This window comes from Aythya ferina (assembly GCF_964211825.1).
Source record: "Aythya ferina genome assembly, chromosome: 1".
Taxonomy (NCBI): Eukaryota; Metazoa; Chordata; class Aves; order Anseriformes; family Anatidae; genus Aythya; species Aythya ferina.
Window position 1 is genome coordinate 148,955,942 of NC_140296.1, and position 18,936 is coordinate 148,974,877.

At 40.6% G+C, this 18,936-nt stretch overlaps 1 protein-coding gene across 3 annotated transcripts in view; it reads right to left on the reverse strand.

Moving 5' to 3' along the window:
* The window catches only part of NT5DC3 (5'-nucleotidase domain containing 3), a 40,312-nt gene extending 23,057 nt beyond the window's left edge, over positions 1–17,255 (reverse strand). The window contains exons 1-4 of one of the 3 annotated variants that reach the window (XM_084533129.1): positions 17,233–17,255; positions 16,938–17,011; positions 12,559–12,641; positions 1,275–1,459 (exon numbers count right to left, since the gene is read on the reverse strand). In XM_084533129.1, coding sequence (XP_084389255.1) covers positions 1,275–1,442 — 168 coding nt within the window. In that variant the 5' untranslated portion in view covers positions 1,443–1,459; positions 12,559–12,641; positions 16,938–17,011; positions 17,233–17,255. Of the gene's footprint in view, positions 1–1,274; positions 1,460–4,069; positions 4,267–12,558; positions 12,642–16,937; positions 17,012–17,089 lie in introns of those variants that run through there. The other 2 variants (XM_084533128.1, XM_084533127.1) reach the window with 2 other exon arrangements.
* Positions 17,256–18,936: the final 1,681 nt, after the last annotated feature.

The following is an 18,936-nucleotide window of genomic DNA, read 5'->3' on the forward strand; positions in this document are numbered from 1 at the left end:
TGCTCCTCAAACTTGAAGAGATGATATGTTTCAGCAAGCTGTCTCAGAAAGCAATTGTAGCTTCATTCAGTAAGAATCTCTTGCGATGTAGTGAAAGAACTGTAAAGGTCTTACTATCTGTATTCATTCAAATGCTAAAGACTGAGCCATGTTTAAATTATTGTCTTCCTACTGCTACTCTAAAGGTTCCTGCAAGAACCAAGTAGCTTTTATAAAGCGCATTTATGCATTCTACAGAAATTGCTACCAAGGCATGCCAAAATTTTAGGGGATCAAGTTGTGTATGCCTGTAGAGCCCATGAAGCTTTGTTTGTTCTTCCAGATATATTTATAGATGTTTATATATAGCTCCTAACCTTTGGATTAAAACATGAAAGTAGAATAACACCACACATTCACATTTAGGTTACATAAAATATGGATTAGTTTAATTAAAAAAAACTGCTTGTATGTTTTAATGTATTTTATTTTCATGCACTTCCTATACTGAAATTACCTCTGTTTTCTCCAGTTCTCACTTTCTTCAGTCTTTTTCCCTTCAAACCTTCTGCTTTTCCCACAACCTTTAAAATCACCTATCTCCCTCCTTGATTCCTGACATGCAGTAACTTCTGCCATCCCCACACCAGCTCTAAGCTGCCTGGATGTTGACTGGTCACCAATACAAACATGCTGCTCAGCCAAGCAGCAAATCCATGCTCCCTCTTAGGGGACTGCTGAGCTAAACACTTATTTGGATCTCTCTTGGATCCAGCCTCTGATTACAGTGTCACTGCACGCTCTGCCCCTTTAGGTAACTCAGCTGAACGGCTGGAATCATACAGAGCACCTCACAGACACACAGCACAATCGCAGACTTCATAAGAGTCGGGCTAAAATATTCCACATGAAAATTAATCACTAAACTTACAGCAATGCATAAAACAGTAAAAACAACTTTCAAGCTTCTTATATCATTAGGGTGACTGCTAGAATTGAGAATCCGGTTTAAAAAAAAAAAAAAAACAACAAAAAAAAACAAATCCCTATTGTCACCACTATATTAAATAAATAAACAAACATAAACCCTGTTCCCTAACTGTTGCCAGCTTCTCCCCTGCTCAAAACTGTAGCTGAGAATAAACCAGGACTTCTGGGATTCATATGTAGCTGTTGCTCATAATGTGTTACAAAGGAGCCAAGCTAGGACTGAGGCATGACAAGTTATGTCTCCCTCAGCTAGGAGTGACCCTTTATATCCATAAGTTTATTGTAGTTGCAATACTTCTACTTACCCGATGCTCATTAATAAGAAGATCTCGAGCAGCGTTGAAGATCAGCGTGTGCAGATGCTTAGAATAAAAGACCAGTGTGTAGTCGTAATCAAAGCCATAGATTTCAATGTCTGACAGGCTCATTTCATTGTTTGAAAAAATAGCATCCGGGTTCAGCATGTTACTCATAATTGAAGGAACTAACTCTGGGAACAGAGGAGAGACAAAAAAAAAAAAGTTATACCAACCTTGTAGTTTAAGTAAAAAACATTAGCAATTTCTAAATATAGCTAAATGAAGATGGAAATTATCAAACTGATTCACGCTAATATGCCAGCTAACCTTTAGCAATATGATGCTATTGAGAACACTGTCCCTAATTAGTCTATTGACTCACAGTTTTTATTTGAAGTATACATTCTTGAACATTCAGGTTCATTTCAGCATCATGCTTCACAAGGAATTCCAGAATCAATACATGTAATTTTTGTTAACTCCATTAATACATTTTTATTACTTATCTTTGGAGTATCAAAAGGATACTGAGAAACTCAAACTATTTACATACAGGCATAACTGCAGGACCAACACCAACGTCAGTATTAAGGCAGTTTTTATTTCTTGTTTAGACAACTTGGAAGAGCAACTTCAGGAGGCTGAAGGATAAACTATGAGTAAGTTCTTCTTCCTTTCCTTCCTGAATACTATCTTTATAATCCAGCCTTTGTTACTAATGGAAAAAAAAAGGACACTCTCATCATAAATCTCTTCTTGGAAAGGCAATTTTAAAGGGGGACATGTCTCATTTAGTTACTTTCTATGTATACGTCTAGAAGGAGGTACTTGAGCTTATTTCAACACCTGCTGCTCTGAGGACAGACACACTATGTGCTCCATCATGGGAGGAAACCATCTCAACAAGGCAGGTAGCTGCAGATACTCCCGATCTGTCAGAAAAATAATGCTGCATTTTAAAACTAAGGCCAATTCACAGAAAGGAAAACATTTCTTTTACGAAAGCAGTGCCTTAGATCACTGCACAGCTGACAGGCAGATACAATACTCTAAGGAACTTACACAGATGCCCAATAAATCGGTAATCTGAAACCATCCAACTTTCAGACACACCTGATTATTTCAGACAATTTCACAGGGTTTAATTCTGAGTTTCATTTAAAGTCCAGCATCTCTTTCACTGAACAAGATCCCAGGAATTTGCCATGCTTTAGCTGACATGAAAAGCTCTGTATTTCATAAACCATCATTTGGGGGGATTTAACAAACTATGCCTCAACAAAAACATTACCTCCTACCATCTCCAGTCACTTTCAATAATGCAGCAGATGAATGTTATGCTCAGTTGAGATAACAAAATTAATCAAATGGAATTTGACATGCTACTATTAAAGCAAGTACTCTTATTCTATAAGAGGGGCCATGAAACACGTAATTAGCTTGAAGTCACAGTCTTAGTTAAGTGAACTTCCAAAGCCATGTTACAACACCCGTTTCTGCTCCACAGTTATTATAAATATTTTTTTCAAATGTCAACTGTGGAGCCTGTTGAGTTGGCATGTTTCAAGCAATGATATTTCACATAAAAAACCTGGACTAGCAACTGCCTGAAAACGGACAGTAGAAACACGTTGCAGCTATTTGATGTTCTGTCCGGCAGCCTACATCCCCAGTGGCTATAAACCCTGGGTCAAAAACCAGGACAGGTTTATCATCTTAACATCGTAATAAAACGAAATGTCAGATACTTGAAGCCACTTGGGAATTTAGGAGGTAAAAAAATATTCTGCATGATTCTAGAAGCTCTTGCCTCATCTTTCCCTAACCCACACCCACTGACTGCCTCGTTTTCTCCTAATATTACCCTATGCTCTAACCTCGGCTCTGAAGTATTATTGGGTGTGGTTTGGAAAAAAGTTAATTTCAATAAAACAGGAAAAGAAAAAAAGATTCACAATAAAAGGCATTCTCTCTCCTCTTCCTTTCTCTTATTCCACCATCCAAAGTCTACAGCATCTGCCTGACACCTGTAACACCGCATCCTATCCCACTTGTGAAACATTGCCCCTCTTTTACGTCTGCAAATGTTGTTTGCTCCCAGTGCAATGAAGACTCATGCTAGTCGGGTTGTGTTATGATACAATACACTTTTGTTCGCTTGTTTCCTTTTTTTTAAAAGGGCAAAACACACAAGGCTAAAGCAGCATCCAGATGAGCACTGCCAGCACAGGACGGACGCGGCTGCTCGACGCTGCTGATGCACAGCCTACCTCTTCCTGCTGGCAGCATGCAAGCGAGTATGTAAGCAAGGTAATGCTCTTCCCCACCAGAACAAGGGCAGAAGCAACAAGCTAAAACATTTCTCCTTCATATGGTGGCTCCCACGGCCTATCAGACAGCTGCCAAGCAGCAGCCGCTTTTGCTCACAGGAGCGGTGGGTTTTAGGTCCCAGTGAGTTTCCATGTAACTCACACATCCCCACACAGCCTTTGCTTTCTGCTGGAGAGCCGGGCTTCCTCGCTGCATCAGCACCTCCAGAACCAGTGCCCCTGTACAGCCACACGCAGCGGTACCAGCTTCAAGCGTTTCAGGGCTTTTCAGTGGAAGCCCAAGCAAAATAAATTGAAACTAAATTGCTGGATGACACCAGCAGGCTCCTCACGGGGACCTGCTCTCTCCTCGCTGAGTGAAACGGCGAAGAAAACCCCCAAAACCCCAGCAGCGAGGCGCCGCACCCCACGCGTGGAAACCCCCCCGGGGTCCCTTCTCCCAGCCGCGGGTCCCCCCGCGTCCCCTCTCACCCTTGGTGACCCGCTTGGCCTCCCTGTATCGCGACCACAGGTAGCTCCGCATGTCGGGCGGCGGCCGCCGCTGCTGCTGCGGGGCCACGGTGCAGTAGGGAGCGGCCCCCCCCGCAGCCGCCACCGCCACCGCAGGCAGGGCCCGGGCCGCCAGCAGGGACCGAGCCGCCGCTGCCATGCTCCGAGCCGAGCCGAGCCGTGCCCAGCCGAGCCCTGCCGCCGCCTGAAGTCACTTCCTCGGGCTCCGCCCCGAGGCCCTGCAGACCGCCAGCGAGCCCCGCTCGGCGGCCGCCCCCTCACACCCCCGGCAAGCGGCTCCGCCTCGGGGTGCGGGCGCACGGGTGGGATGTGGGGTGGGAAGGCTGGGAGAGCCGCCTAGTGAGGCTCGCTGGAGGCTGCACGGGCTGTGGGGGTGTCACAGGGAGCCTTACACACGCTCGGTGGGCACACAGCGGTCAGCCTGGCTGGTGCTGGCACAGCTCTGCCCCTCGGCTCGGCTGTGGTGTGAAGAAACCCTTCAAAAAGTGCACCCCGAGGAGCAGGAGGTTAAGGGGCCTTGCTGGATTCAAGCTGGCTCCATAGGGTGACCCCGCTGCGTTTCTGCAGCACCGTGCATAACGTCACCTCTCCCTTCATCCAGCACTTGATGCAGATGCTGAAACTGGGGAGAACTCACCCATGTAGACACCCCCACCTATATATGTGGAAACCAAACTCAAACTCGGACAATCTCCCGTTTTGGTGAGCATATTATTGCATATTGCTCACCAAACTACAATTATCTTTTGTTGTTCAGCGCAGGCCATGCCAGGACAAGGCAATGCTCGCTGTATTTTTCCAACACTGTGAGCATCAAACACTGCTTGTTTTAATACCACAAGGATCCCCGTAAGCTGTTGTGACTCATGCCTGGAGGTAACTCAGCCATTCCTCCCCATGCACCTCTAAAGCAGCAGTCCTGCCCAACTCTAAAGGATTTCAACCAAAGTATTACTTCCTAAGCTTTGTTACCTGTGGAGACCAGGCAGCTTTCATTAGAGCTCCTGTTATTTCAATTACCACAGCATGTGATGCCAGCACACATTTTTACAAATCCCTCAAGATAGATTTTGGGAACAAGGTGGGGTTAGAAGATGGTTAATGTTTAGAAGAGACAAGAGAACAAACAGCTTTTGGGATTTCTCATCACCATACTTGCTTTCTGATCTTTCTAGTAAGAAAAAAAAAAACTTGTAGAAGACAACTTCTGCTACAACTCCCAGGGGCAGAGAAAATTGAGATTCACATTTACCCTTCAGCAACAGCCTTTCCATGTACAAGTGGAAAAAAAATAAGTCACCCATGAAATTAGGAGTCTCAGTGAAAGTCATTCTGGACTCATGGCATCATGGGTTTTCTTTTCACACCAACTTTTAATTAATCACCTTCAACAAAGGAAAAATGCTTTAGAACTGGACAGCTTTTTTATTCCAGTGTATGGACAAATTATACCCAGGTGCAACTCAACTGAAATCAATAAAAAGGCACAATGTTCTTCTACTGAACACAAAGACTGGTCTCCAAGTACCAAGAGTATAACTATTGTGAATAATAACTACATTGGTAGGTGAGCTGTTCTCAGGGAAGAGCTACAAGAACTGCTCTGAATTGAAAAAGAACAAGTAGAGAGGCTGTTTCCAGCAGTCAGTGGAAGTTTTGCTCTTCTGACATAGGCAATTAAAAAATAACACAGAACCTGGTATTTATGTTCCCTTACACCAGCACTGCAGTTAAAAGACTTATCTGTAACCGAATTCTGCATAAAGACAGTACAGTGCTCTATAGCACAAAGTGTCACTCACCCCAAGAAACCTAAAGGCTTTGATTTTTTTTTACAGAAAACTGTACTTTTATTTCTTCTACGTACATGTAAGGGACAGGGCCTAGAATATGAAATCCACTACTGTTGGTGGTGGAAAACCCTGTTTTCACTGCAGCCAGCTGCCCAAACAGCCAGGACTAACCTGTAACAAGGTGCAGGTGTGCTTGAGTTCCTGAGTATTCAAAGATCATCCTCTCTGCATTTCAAACAGTGTCTTTCTGTGACACTAGCATATGCTTGATGCATACAATGCAAATAAAAAGAGAAGTTGTCTCCTTCATATAATTCTGTTACCTAGAGCAACTTTCATGGTGTTTGTTTCTGAGTGAAGGCCTGTGAGGCCAATGGGTTATTCACACAAATCAAATTAAAGTAATCCTTAAGTGTTAGCAGTGAGACTAGAGACAGAACTAAAACATGATGTAGAAGTGTTTTAAGATAAGTTGTTAAACAACTCAACCTTAGATGACTCTGTCCTTTCCCTGGTCTGTTGGTCTCTGAGTAATAACTCAAGTGCTAGAAAATATGATAACATAAACTGGCACGAAGAAGCACACATGGAAACTCATTTTTTTTTTATCTGGGTTCTGTAGATACCAGACTTCCCTCCCCTCCGGTTTTCAGAACCGACCACACCTACAACACTTATCTGGTACAAATTAAACTGAAAGGCATGACTGGCAATAAAAATCACTATAAGGGCTTCACAAAGGAATTGGTCTTTGAGGGAGAGTCTCAGAGGGCTGTCTTACTGCATAGATTGAGTAAGAGATAGCATGGACCTAAAAACAAAAAGGCATGCAGTGGTGTTAAATGCACACTGCAAACCCTGATTTATATCTGTCATCCTGCTATTCGGGGCCCATGGGATTAAGCAGGGTCTGAGTGGGGATAATGTACACAATTTCTTAAAATATAAACAGAATGCTCAGGATCCGAATGTTTTTAGTCTTGACTGAGTTTTGTGACTAGGAATAATCAGAGGCTACATACTACCCTCAGTTCACAAACATCAACTCTTTTAATGTTGTTGAAGGTTCAGGGTGTAGATACCATGTGATCTCCAAATGTGCATACATAAAACACCTTTGAGAACCCATTAAGTGTTTCACATATAGATCTAATTTGTAACACATGCTATAATTACACCACTATCTAATTTCTTCGCTTTTCATAGTTTTATTCACATGGGGGAAACATCCAAGTCTCCCTGCAGGCTGCTCAGCACTGTCAGCTCCTGCTCACTTCTGTGATTACTGAGAGCACTCAACACCTCAGAAACTGCCTGGCTAACAAAAGACACTCCTGCATGTAAGTGATGGCAGGATGGATTTCTAATCAGCTAGTAGAGCTTTCAAGTTAAGCCTAAAATGGTGCTAATATCAGATTCATTGAAGTCCCATCAGTTGAAATTAAAATGCAGTGCTAGGGAAGCTGATGTCTTCTTACGCTTCTGCAGTACAATATTCCAAACAGAACAGCTTCATAAGCAATAAAACCATCTGACAGATCATATCAGGCAGTGTTTTATTACAGAGGTGAATGACCTTGGGCTAATAGATGGATTCTGTATAGGTTTTGCCCAGTCTCTTTTGGAAGAATCAGAAGTCTCTCACTGCTCAAAAGATTCTGAGGAATGTTATTGTCTTAATCTTTAATATATTGCTTGCTTACATAAGTCTTCCTAAATAAGTTCATTAGATAATTTTGCTTTGAGGACTGCAGACCCATCAGATGCTGACAGCAGTTTTCAGCCAGTATTGATACCAGTCCTCTTTGAAACTGTATCCTGTTAGGGTCCCTTTAGCCAGCCAGTTCCTGTCCCCTCAACAAACATTTCCATATGGAAACTTACCCTTCCCTTCCCCTAGCTTTGCATTTTGCAATAGTCCTCAAATCCAAATCTTGATTCAGGAAAGCACTTGAGCTACTCCGGGCAGCATCACTGCAGTACATTATGATATTATTAAACTAATATTTTTCTCCACCACCACCCTTAGCCTACTCTTCAGGACCTCCCTCCTTCCCATGCAATTCACTTTTATGAACTTTTATCCTTGCTTTGCTGTTTCAAATCGGAAGAGCTTCAGGGAGAAGTAGCATGAAAGTTTAATTTCTCTTAACTCATAAATTAGCCATCTATGCCATGAATATTCTTTTAGTATTTCAGCATAAGGAGACTTAATACTTAGATCTGTGTAGATCTTGTTTGAACTAGTAATTACGGAAAACAATATGAAAGATAATTATTGGATCCAATAATAATTTGTACAAAGTCCCATTGTTATTTGTTTTGCAGCAGTCTAGAAATATAATCAATACATAAAACAAACATGCCAGATTTTTATGCATAAGTGTACATCTATGCACACAACCCCTCAATATTCCATTAAACATCTCTCTTGATAAGCACAGACATTAAGTTCTTATGCATTTTTCACTTCTTGTATTGGTATTAAAAAAAATAATGTGAGCACCATTCCTCTTCAATTATTTATAGGAAGAATTTGTAGGAAGAAGCTTTTTCTTCTGAGCTATTTATTTGGTACTTTCAATACCACTGCAGTAATACTAACACTGGATGAAATAAGTTATAAAACCAGTTAAGAAAACAAGAATATAGACACATACTATATGCATAAGAATAGATGGCTAAACAAGAGCAGAAAAAGGAGGCAATGGAAATCAGAAACTGAAGTCTCTGTACTGTTTCTCACAAACTTTGGTATCAAACCAAGCTAAAGAAAATCCTGCTTGGCTGCACCTGGTGAGATTTTGTCAGTCCTCCCTCCCTGCAAAAGGAAAGGTTTAAGCCAAACAAGTTATGAGACTTCCTGGTAATTTAAGTGGCACAATTTTACCATCCAGGCACCTTGCCATCTGAATTCCAGTGTAATGTTTCAGCCATTACATCAGACATCATAAAACTTGCCAAAGGCCTAAATGTTTTAATAGAACTCAAAATGGCACAGAAAATCTGTGTGGGCATAGCCTTGGGAAAAAAAAATAATAAAATAAATAAATCTTTGCAGCCTGATGTTGTATTAAGAAGGTCAAATATCAATGACCAAAAAAAAAGCTTTCTTTTTACATGAAATATATATCTACTTTGGAGCACGCTTGCCAGTGGAGCTAGAAGCCCATCATTCTGCTTTGCATATGCCATCCAGTACAGTACATGCTTCCTGTTATGTGACGGGCAAGCACTTATCCAGCATCTGGTCCAAAAGAAAGTCTGACTCTGCAAAGTTAAAAAAAAATAAATAAATAAGCAGCCTTGAATTATTTTGTACCAGATCTCAAAATAGCGTGTTTTTTCTGTTGATTTCCTGCCATTTGACCTCAGCTGTGTCTCAAGTGCAGCTGTGAAGTCTACCTAAATTCACAGTGGACACAAAATCCAAAAAAGAAAAAAAAAAAAATACAGTAGAGACAGAGAAACTGCCTGGAAGAAAGACAGGTCCTTTATTAGGCATCTGTCTGGAACTGCACTCAATCACTCCCGCAGGCTAGTTTAAACACCTGTAAAATTCTTCAGAACTAAACCAAGACTTTGCTCTAGCCCACAAAACTACATCTAATTCAATTTTGCTTTAGAAATATGTCAAGTATCTGCTTATGTTTATAAAAAACCTTGTCTCAGCCAGGGCAGCCCTGCAATCCAGGCGTCACACCTATGCTCCCGTAAGAGTCAGAGTGTGGTTTCATCTTGCCTGACACTAAGACACTGGATTTTCTACCCCCACTTTGAGCACAGGCTTGACAACTTATCCCCAACGTGGCAGCCACAGAAAAGCTATCAAATTAAAACATTTGCACCAGGTCACGGCTTAATCCAGGCATTTTTCCCTCTCTAGCAGGAATTGGAGAAGGGATGTGTTCCTGCTGCACATAATGCCTCTGGCTGTCACGTAATAATGCCAGGGAGCACACTGTAGTCAAGTGACATTCCACAGGAAGCACGTCCCACATATATCTAGCAAAAAAATTGGTTGCCCTACTCTCTAGTGCATGGACTGCTTCCAAGTCATCTGAAAACTAATCTTCCAGCAGCAGCAGCCTGGAGTTCCCATGGGCTAATTTATTCTGCTCCTAGCTAATAATTCAAAATATCTGCCTCTGGGCAGAGCGAAACAGCCTGAACACAACTTGGTGCTGATACACCAAACTGTTTCTAGTCCTGGCAGAAATACTGGAAAGGTAGCTCAGGCTTTTCTACATTATATGAATTGGAATAGTTCAGCGGGTAAAGAGTATTTCTGGACTACACAGACAAGAAAACACAGGCCAGAGTGTCCTCCACTAAAAGTTAAAAAGTTAAAGTTGACACTGCCCTTTCTCTCTTAAAAGGCAACCAGCAAGGAGTCGCGGTAACAGCATAGGAGCTGGGAAAGTCATTTCCCAAGGCATGCCTCATCTCAGGGCAGCAGAAAGAGGCAGCCTCATAGTGGTTGCGGTCTTGGCTCCCTGCCACTAGAAAATCCCCCTGTACATGCCTGACTCGATTAACAGCATGATGTTATATCATGTCATGAGACAAATCTGGCCTGTCTATTTCCATTATACTTGACCAGGGCTCAGTAAACATCCCATGATCTAATTCTCAGTGAGTTTATGAGCAGGTGGAAAACAAGAGGCTGTAGCCCATCAGCTGGCAGATTTCCCCCACCTGGGGAATCAGGTCACTCTCACTCACCCACCCACCCAGAGATAACACTGACAAGCTTGGGGGAAAAATGATGAGCAGCTGCCAGCCATTAGAGAGCCTAATGAAGCTTGAATAAGGTTTCAGAATTCTTTAAGTATCATTAAACACTATTTCACTTATAGACAATTTAAGCAAGGAGATCATTTAATTACATTTCTTTTATTACTTAGCACTTTATATATAGCCCTGACTTTTTGCTGTTCTTGAGATGACTTGAAAACGCTGCCAGCTGTCCTTGACCTCCAAGTAAGAGATTAAACTTGCCAGGCAAAGTGTAAGTTGCTTACAAACAGGAAGGGAAATATCCTTCATCTCGAAAAATCTCAAGCCAAGACAATTTAATAATTAAAAATAACCACTGTGTTAGTAGAGACTTTCTGTCTCCCTCCCCCCAAGCATAAGTACAAGGAAATCTCAGCTCTAAAAGAGGATTATTTTAATGTGCAGCTTGTTTGCCTGAATACACTTAACTGATCAAACAAAGTTACATCAAGACGTAAGATGAATACAAGCTTTGTGTGAATGTCCTAACATAGCCCAGCAGGCTTGCTGAGGCTGCAGCACACTTCGCACCGTAGAATCCCCCGGGAGTTTTAGACAAATCCATGCTGAGCACATGCAAACTGCAGTTCTTCAGCGACACCCAGTAGACTTTCCAGGGGAGCCATCTGCAGTACATAGGCCACAGCTTCACATTTTAAGTCCCTGTTCTAAACCAGAATAATTTAGTTAACAATTTATACTTTTGCTATAAACAATCTCTCTTTGAAATTAGGAAATGAAGAAAAAAGCCTGCTGTTAACAGCTTTCAGGTCCACACACTGAAACTTTGTAAAAATCAAAACCAAGTGAAAATAGAGCTTTTTAAGGCTATCATCCTGTTACAAGAGGAAGAGCCTGTAATTCAAAAGAAGTCCTTTAAGAACAGGTGTTTTTAACCTTCTTTTAAACAACAGGTATCTTGAAGTCAAGAGACAGCATGAAGAAACAAATGTAAATACAGTACAGCTTCCAACTGGATACATCAGAGATGTATTGTAAAAGTGTAATGTCTTCACAGATACTTCCTTGAAGTTAGACACTTTGCTTTCTAATGCCAGACCCATTGGATTTGTCTTCAAACATGCAGTCCTATTATTTTGCCTCTTAGCTTTAATTCATATAAAAAAGGACTGGTGAATGTTTCAATCTCCACTGTTTTTTTCAAGATTGGAAGAAAGCAAAACATAGAGAACTAACCATGTTTTAAGCATAATTAACCACAAATTCAGTCAGATGCCTCAGTCCTGCAACCAGGCCACATAGGTGAATCATTTCCTCCTCTCCAAGTCCTGCTAACGTGTGCTGTACAGACTGATACAGCCCCAACACCCACACCATCAACTATCTAACTGGTTTTGTAACAGAAGTAGTACTGACCTATATCAGCCCATGGGTTTATATACATTCCTTCTCCATAAAACTAATTAGCCCAGCAACAGCACACTAGTAGGTTTATGTCTGTTTTGAAGGTATACGTACTAAAAGAAATAGAGGTATGATGCATATGCATGATATCAAGTGTTTAGAAGTATTTGCCGCAGGCTTTGGAAAACTATCATAGATCTTTAGCAATTTTTCCTCAGTTCCAGCAGCCACCTCCAGCATCCATTGCTCTTGCATTGATAAAAACCCTAAATTTTAGATTACACAACAACTTGCCTGAACAGTATGATTATTCTCAAGTTCTAATACTAACTAATCAGGAAGAAAAGTATATTTTTTATGTTGTTAGCTTAAATGACATTTAAACAGTCAAAAAATAAAGAGGAAGAGTTATGCAAGAAAAAAAAAAAAAAAGTCAATTAATTTTATACCACTAGATTAGAATAACGGGGCTTTAAAGGAAGCGTAAGTTATACTTGACACATTTTAACTTACCCTGTTAGAGAACAGTGCACGATCTCAGGCCTCATTTACTTTGAAAAATTGCACCTGTTCAACTTAATTATAGCACCTGAAAACTAAACAAAGAGGTATAAAAGTTACGTTGGTTTACAAATGTTTTATTTCAGTTTACCCCACTGTGAGATTATTTTGTTCTATTAGGATGTTCTAATAGAACAAAATGTTCTATGCTAATAGAACAAAGCAAAACAAACTCATACCAAAGGAAGCATCCACGCTGTTTTGCTGCACTTACGTAGCTTTTTCATTGCCTTAGCACAAATGCAAACAAGAACACATCTGTCATACTTTTGGCTCTTCTCTATTCCTTATAATATATATTATATTTGATTATAATAACTAGATTTGGTTCTTTCCAAATGAAAATGAGTTTGCAATATCTTTTACGTAGAAAACTTTTGTCTTAACTTTATTCTAATTTAATTGCATCTTCCACAGAGTTACAGATAAAAGTTATAAAAAAAAAAAAAAATCAGCTCAGTGCTTCTACTCATATAACCTATACACTAAAGACTCCAGAAGATTGCATTGATAGAAAAGGCATTATAGCTGCATTCTTCTTACTGTGGCTTTCAGACTGATGTAACAGTGAAGTTCTCCTTAAGCATGGCCTACTACTTTTTCCCCTACATATATAATCAAATCCATTAACAGATAATGACAGCATATTGCTTTGAAGACGTGGTGTAAAACAGAACTTCCACTGCAATTAAATTAGTTTAAAATTCCATACATTTTGGCATAAAATCTTATGTTGCCACAAATGAAAAGTATGCCTGTACCAATTAAAAAGGTTTTTCTTCTGTGTTTGAATTGTAACCTTTAGCAGCAAGCATGGTCTAAAATTTTGGGTAGATCTGTGCAGTGCCAGGCGTTGGACTTGATGATCCTTATGGGTCCCTTCCAACTCGGGATATTCTGATTCCATAAGCATGATGCACACTCACTGAAGACCACAGAAGAACCATCACATCTGTTCTGCACCCTGTGAAGACCTTCAGAGAATTGAATCGAACAGATCTGACTCTCTCCATCTCAGAAAGATGAGACTAACTGCTGAGAATTCGTTAATCCATCAATACCTCTTTCTGAGATGTAGCAGACAAATCTTCCATTTAGCCTATATTTGTAGGGAGCAACTTAGAAAATCTGGCACAAGTGGGTCTTTTAATTCATCTTCCTCCAAAAAACAGTCACCTCTTTTAAGCAAGCTCCTTTCTTTTATTTCTGGAGATTTTACCAGCCTCCTGTAGGCTCTCAAGGACTCAGCCCTGCAGCGTCACATTTACAAGACTTGAAAAAAATTGAAAAAAAATTCACTGGTTGAAAGACATTTTATTTTCCCCAGTCTTTTGGGCCTAGATCTGAAAGTATGCAGGTGGAATGAGTGTCTCCTGTTCACTTCTATTATAGCTTTCTGTTGACAGATAGGTTTGATATTACCTCCTATAATCAGAAGAATTACCTCCTATAATCAGAAGAATAAGTAAATATTAAACGAGGTAAAGACAGATGTTTCGTATTCTTAATGTTTCATAAATTAGATTATCTGCCAGATGTCTGCCTCTGCATGGCTCTCCTTTCTTCTGTGCATCCTCTCCACGAGATTGACTACATGACAATGCACCACAGTTATACAGTAACTTGTAACGAGCTGGTGTAACTAGCTACACCACATCTAGAACCTGTGGTGACTTACAGATATCCTTGACTCAGCTTTAGGCTGCTCTTTACCCAAAACTATTCACTTAGCTAGACCTTCACAGGCACTAGTTTGAGAAACATAGGATGCAGATACTGTCTTGCATGGGCATAATGCTAAAATGATGATACCCAAGTAGCGAATGGCATTCAAACACAGAAGTCAATGAAAGTATGTATAAATTTAAAAATACTACTTCTTTGTAACTTTGTCCACAACATTACTAAGCAACATGAATTTGCAGGCGCTCTGCTGCTGAAATTACAGTGAACTTACAGATAAAATCGGTACAGCTTCAATCTGCAATCTGAGTAGCTTTCTCAGCCCTATAATCATTTTTATTGGAAAAAGGACTTCAACTATTTCATTTCACAAAGAGTAAATAGACAGTTAATTTACAGAATTTTGTCTTCTGTGTGTTTTCCACTATGCAATTCAATACGCATTTGCCTTTGTTCTGATATACTCGGCAGCAGATACCCAGCCAAGAAATCTCAGTATCTGAAGGAACTGAACCACGTGTTGTAGACCTCATTGCACAAGTGGTAGGTTAATGGCAACAGTCTCCCAAAAGCTCACCACCAATGCCATCAGCGATGGCAAGCACTGGCAGGTCATTCTGCAGCCATGGGGCAAGCAGTACGATTCCCAAACACTTCTGATCAAACACGATAAGGTAAGAGCATCGTACAGAAAATCAAGCTATTTATTCTGGAAACTTCAATAAGAACTGGACACATAACAAATATGGCTTTACAACCATATATTGTGCCACTGCGCCATCTGGCAAGCTCAGGGTGCACACCCTGCTTGAATTAGAGACTACAAACATTTTTGACAAGACTGCCAGCAATCCTTTAAATCAACGACAGTTCACTCCACCCAGAGGACCTCTGCTCTTACTTTCTGGTCTGTTCAAGCAAAGATTTTCTCATATAAAACCATTCTCTGCAAATAACTGAAAGTATCTCCTGTAGATCAGTCAAAAATTGGAAGAGATGAAAAACTTTTTGTGCATTTCTGAAATCAGGGAAATTCAGTATCATATTCAAAACATACAGAACAGCACTTTAAGCCATGATGCACCTCTGTCATTACAATAATCATATCTGAGCAACAAAAATATGAAATAAGAACTTGGAGGCTTGATCATGCCCATCTGAAATCAGTAAGAGTTTTGCTTCTATTTCAGTGGGAACAGGCCATGAATTAACCGCTCTGGGCAATGTTTTCAGGAGCATTCAATGCTTAGTAGCTCTCAATAATAATAATATGGAACTGCTGGGTCCAGATTGAACTCAACGGCTGATTCAAGGTGTCCTATTGAGCACTGACATCTTTGGAAGTCTGCATGTCTGGCAATAGGCCTAAATGCAAACAATGTGCCCCTCTGAAATTCCACTCCAAGATGAATGCTAAAACACACTGCAACCTATACACAAGCCATTCTTAAACACAAGCTAGTCAGAAAAATCTAAGGACAGGCACAAAAATCTACTGCCATGACCTTTAATGAGTTCATTACCTTCATAAGGCTGCTAATTTCAGCACATTATCCACTGCATTCTGCTGCTTCTTTAAAGCAACACTATAGTTAGCATTGCTATTAATAGAAATTCACAGCAAGAAGCATTCACCTCCAACAACATCTAGGTCCTGTAGGTAGAGAACCTCTGAATCACATTGTACAGAGTTATCACAACAGATTTCAGCATCCTCATCTCTTTTGATTACTCCAGTCTTTTGGCAGAACACAGATGATTCACTTTTTCTCACACCTTAGCTTTAATGAGCTTAACTCAGGCTCAAGAGCATTTTATCTTACACAGCATCTCATCAGTTTAATGTCTTCTTTTCTTTCCTAAACTTTATTACTGCCTGCTTTTGTTGCATAATTGTTCCTCCAGGTATTTTCACAATGATATCTGCTGGATATAGTGTCTTCTTTATATTAAAACTTCCAAATCAATATCACAACTCTGGGTAAATATCAGTGAAGTACAATGGCTTTATTGTAGCATCCATCAGCATCAGATTGCAGTTACCTCTGAATCAAAGAAAAACTACAGCTTTGTATTCTGTCTTAGTAGTCCCCATACACTCTAAAATCATTTTGCTTTCAGAAATACTAAGTTACGACTGCCTGACAACTTGCTAAATTTCAAAGTAGTTTCTAAGAAGTCTTCCTCAGATAGAACTGAATAAGCATTGAATTACAAGAATGACCCCCATTAAACTTTTTTATTATTTTTATATAATACACAGTTATAGTCTCGGTGATATCATAGCCTACAGCCAACTCATCACCTGCTGTAATACTCTCATCCCACAAACACCATTTATCTTATTAGATGTGCCCTTTCTGCTATTAACCCCACCCTATTTTATGCAGATTATTTTGTAGAAAGACAACCCCAGATCAGATCTGCAGAAGGACTCAGACACTGGCAAGGAAACAATTTTCAACAGCCTTGACGCAACATGAAACACAAACAATTAACAAAGCCTGAAGAAATCTCCTAATGCATAAAAGGATAGCAAAGGATAGCTGTGGATAAAATCCTCATACACCAAGAGGTGAAACAGAGACCCAAGCCAGTTGGTCAATAGTTCATTTCTTCCTCATCATGTTATCCTGTAGCCCACTTACCAAGCTGCTCATGCTATCTGACATTTCTACAGTGATGAAACTGCAAGAGGCTACTGGAGCTTCCTAAACTCACGCTGTAAGGGCAGCAAGAGAGATTTCACGTTTGTTTGCACAGCTAGAACATCCAAAAGCCAGGATATCCCTCTACCTACTACCCCAAAGACAGGGAACACCATCTTAGAGCTGAGCACACAAGCAGCTTCAAACCACCCTCCTCCACACAGCCTTTCCTTCCCACCCCGGTGGGCTTTAGGTGCCAGCCAAGCTATGCTCTGATGCAGTACAGCAGCATAACCTCCATCAGGCTTCTGTGAAAACAGCTGTGGGAAGCCTCCCCCTGCCTTCCCTCCTGAGCTGCATTTAAGTTCAGACCTGTTCTTTTGTCCTTCTGTGGTCTATGCTCCAGGTACCCCAGCTTGGCTGGTGTGACTTCCCAGCTTGGCTCAGACCCACCTGGTCACTGTAGACTATCATCATTCAAAGTTAATTATGGAGAAAGTTGTGGTCTCATCCTTAAAATACACTTCACAGTCTCAATATAAAGAGCTTCCTTTCTTCTTAAATATATTTGGCCATACGATTGGTATGCAGGTTTTATATTCCTATGGACATGGATTTCACAGAATGATTTATGAAAGAAAATATTTTATGTAACTCTGACAAAGTACAAAGATTGATTTTTTTTAAAATTAACATTCTTTTTCCAAGTTTGGCCTAACATACAAGAAATGAGATAATAATAAAATGAGATAATAAATTGAGTTAAAAAACGAGATAATAAATTGTGCCTCCAGCTGTTCACCAAGATCCTGGCACTCATTTCTGTGTATTCAACAGGCCGAGTTCTCTGGCTATGGCAGTTTACTTGTGCTGTCTATGAATGGAGGAATGCATTTTTTTTTCCTGACACAAACAAATGTTGCTGAAAGGTTGTCTATTAATCTTCCCCATTTCTGGGACACAAGAGAAAAAAAAAAAAAAGTCATGACGTATTTGCAAGGAGGCAGTAATTTGTCTAACAGAAAAAAAAAAAAAAAAAAAAAAAAAAAAAAAAAAAAAAAAAACTTTTTCCTATCAGAAAGAGCTAGAAAAATATTAATTTTAAAGATATGTGTAAACACACCCATATATGTGAAGAATAGTTTAAAAAACATACCCGAGAGACAGCTCTTTCCAGCCTTACTATCTCGTAATGGGGATGGGAATATAAAGGCAATGTGCTCTGCTGATTTGTTTTGACAAATAATTCTCAGTTCTTTGGCCCTTGTAGAAGCAAGGGCCAAATGTAAGCAATTCATACATCTTTAAGAGAAAGCCGTGGAAAACATGATGGTAAAACATCTCTTAAAAGTAGGAGAAACACCCTACTGAATGGAAACGCTGCCCGGGAGCCGCTAGGGCGAGCTCTCGCCCCACAAATGGAGCCCAAGTCCCTGCTGCTTTGGGTCATTTGCTCTGCGAGCAGAGAATTTGACCGCCTTCTCCTTCCCCACCCTTCCCATACTCAGACTTCAGTCCAGCGTGGCGTAGATGCGTGTGCTTGAGCTCAGAGATGGGAATGGTTTCATGGCTTTTTAACCTAAACGCTCAGCTGGAGCTGGCTGCACCCGCTGTGAAGCAAAGGGAGCTGGTAGCGGGTGCTGGGCTCTGCCCTTGTAATATTCCCTCTGATCGGTTTTTTATTCTTAGCCACAGAAACAAATTACTGCAGGTGCAGATTTCCAGCGATACTGAAACTGACAGAGGTTTTAGCATCTGAAGAGTCTGGGAGGTTTATATAGCTATCAAAACATGGTTATTTTCTCTGTACAGTGATCTTCTAGTTACAGTTCTTCACCTTCAGAGCTTTTGCCCTTTATCTTAGGCTACTTAGAACCCATTCCCTTCTGCCAATTCGTCTACTACAAGAATGCAGAGCATGAAACTTCAAGGGACGCCTTGCAGACTTCAAAAATACTCAGGGTTAGGGAGGGTGGGGGCACAGATTACTGACTTCACC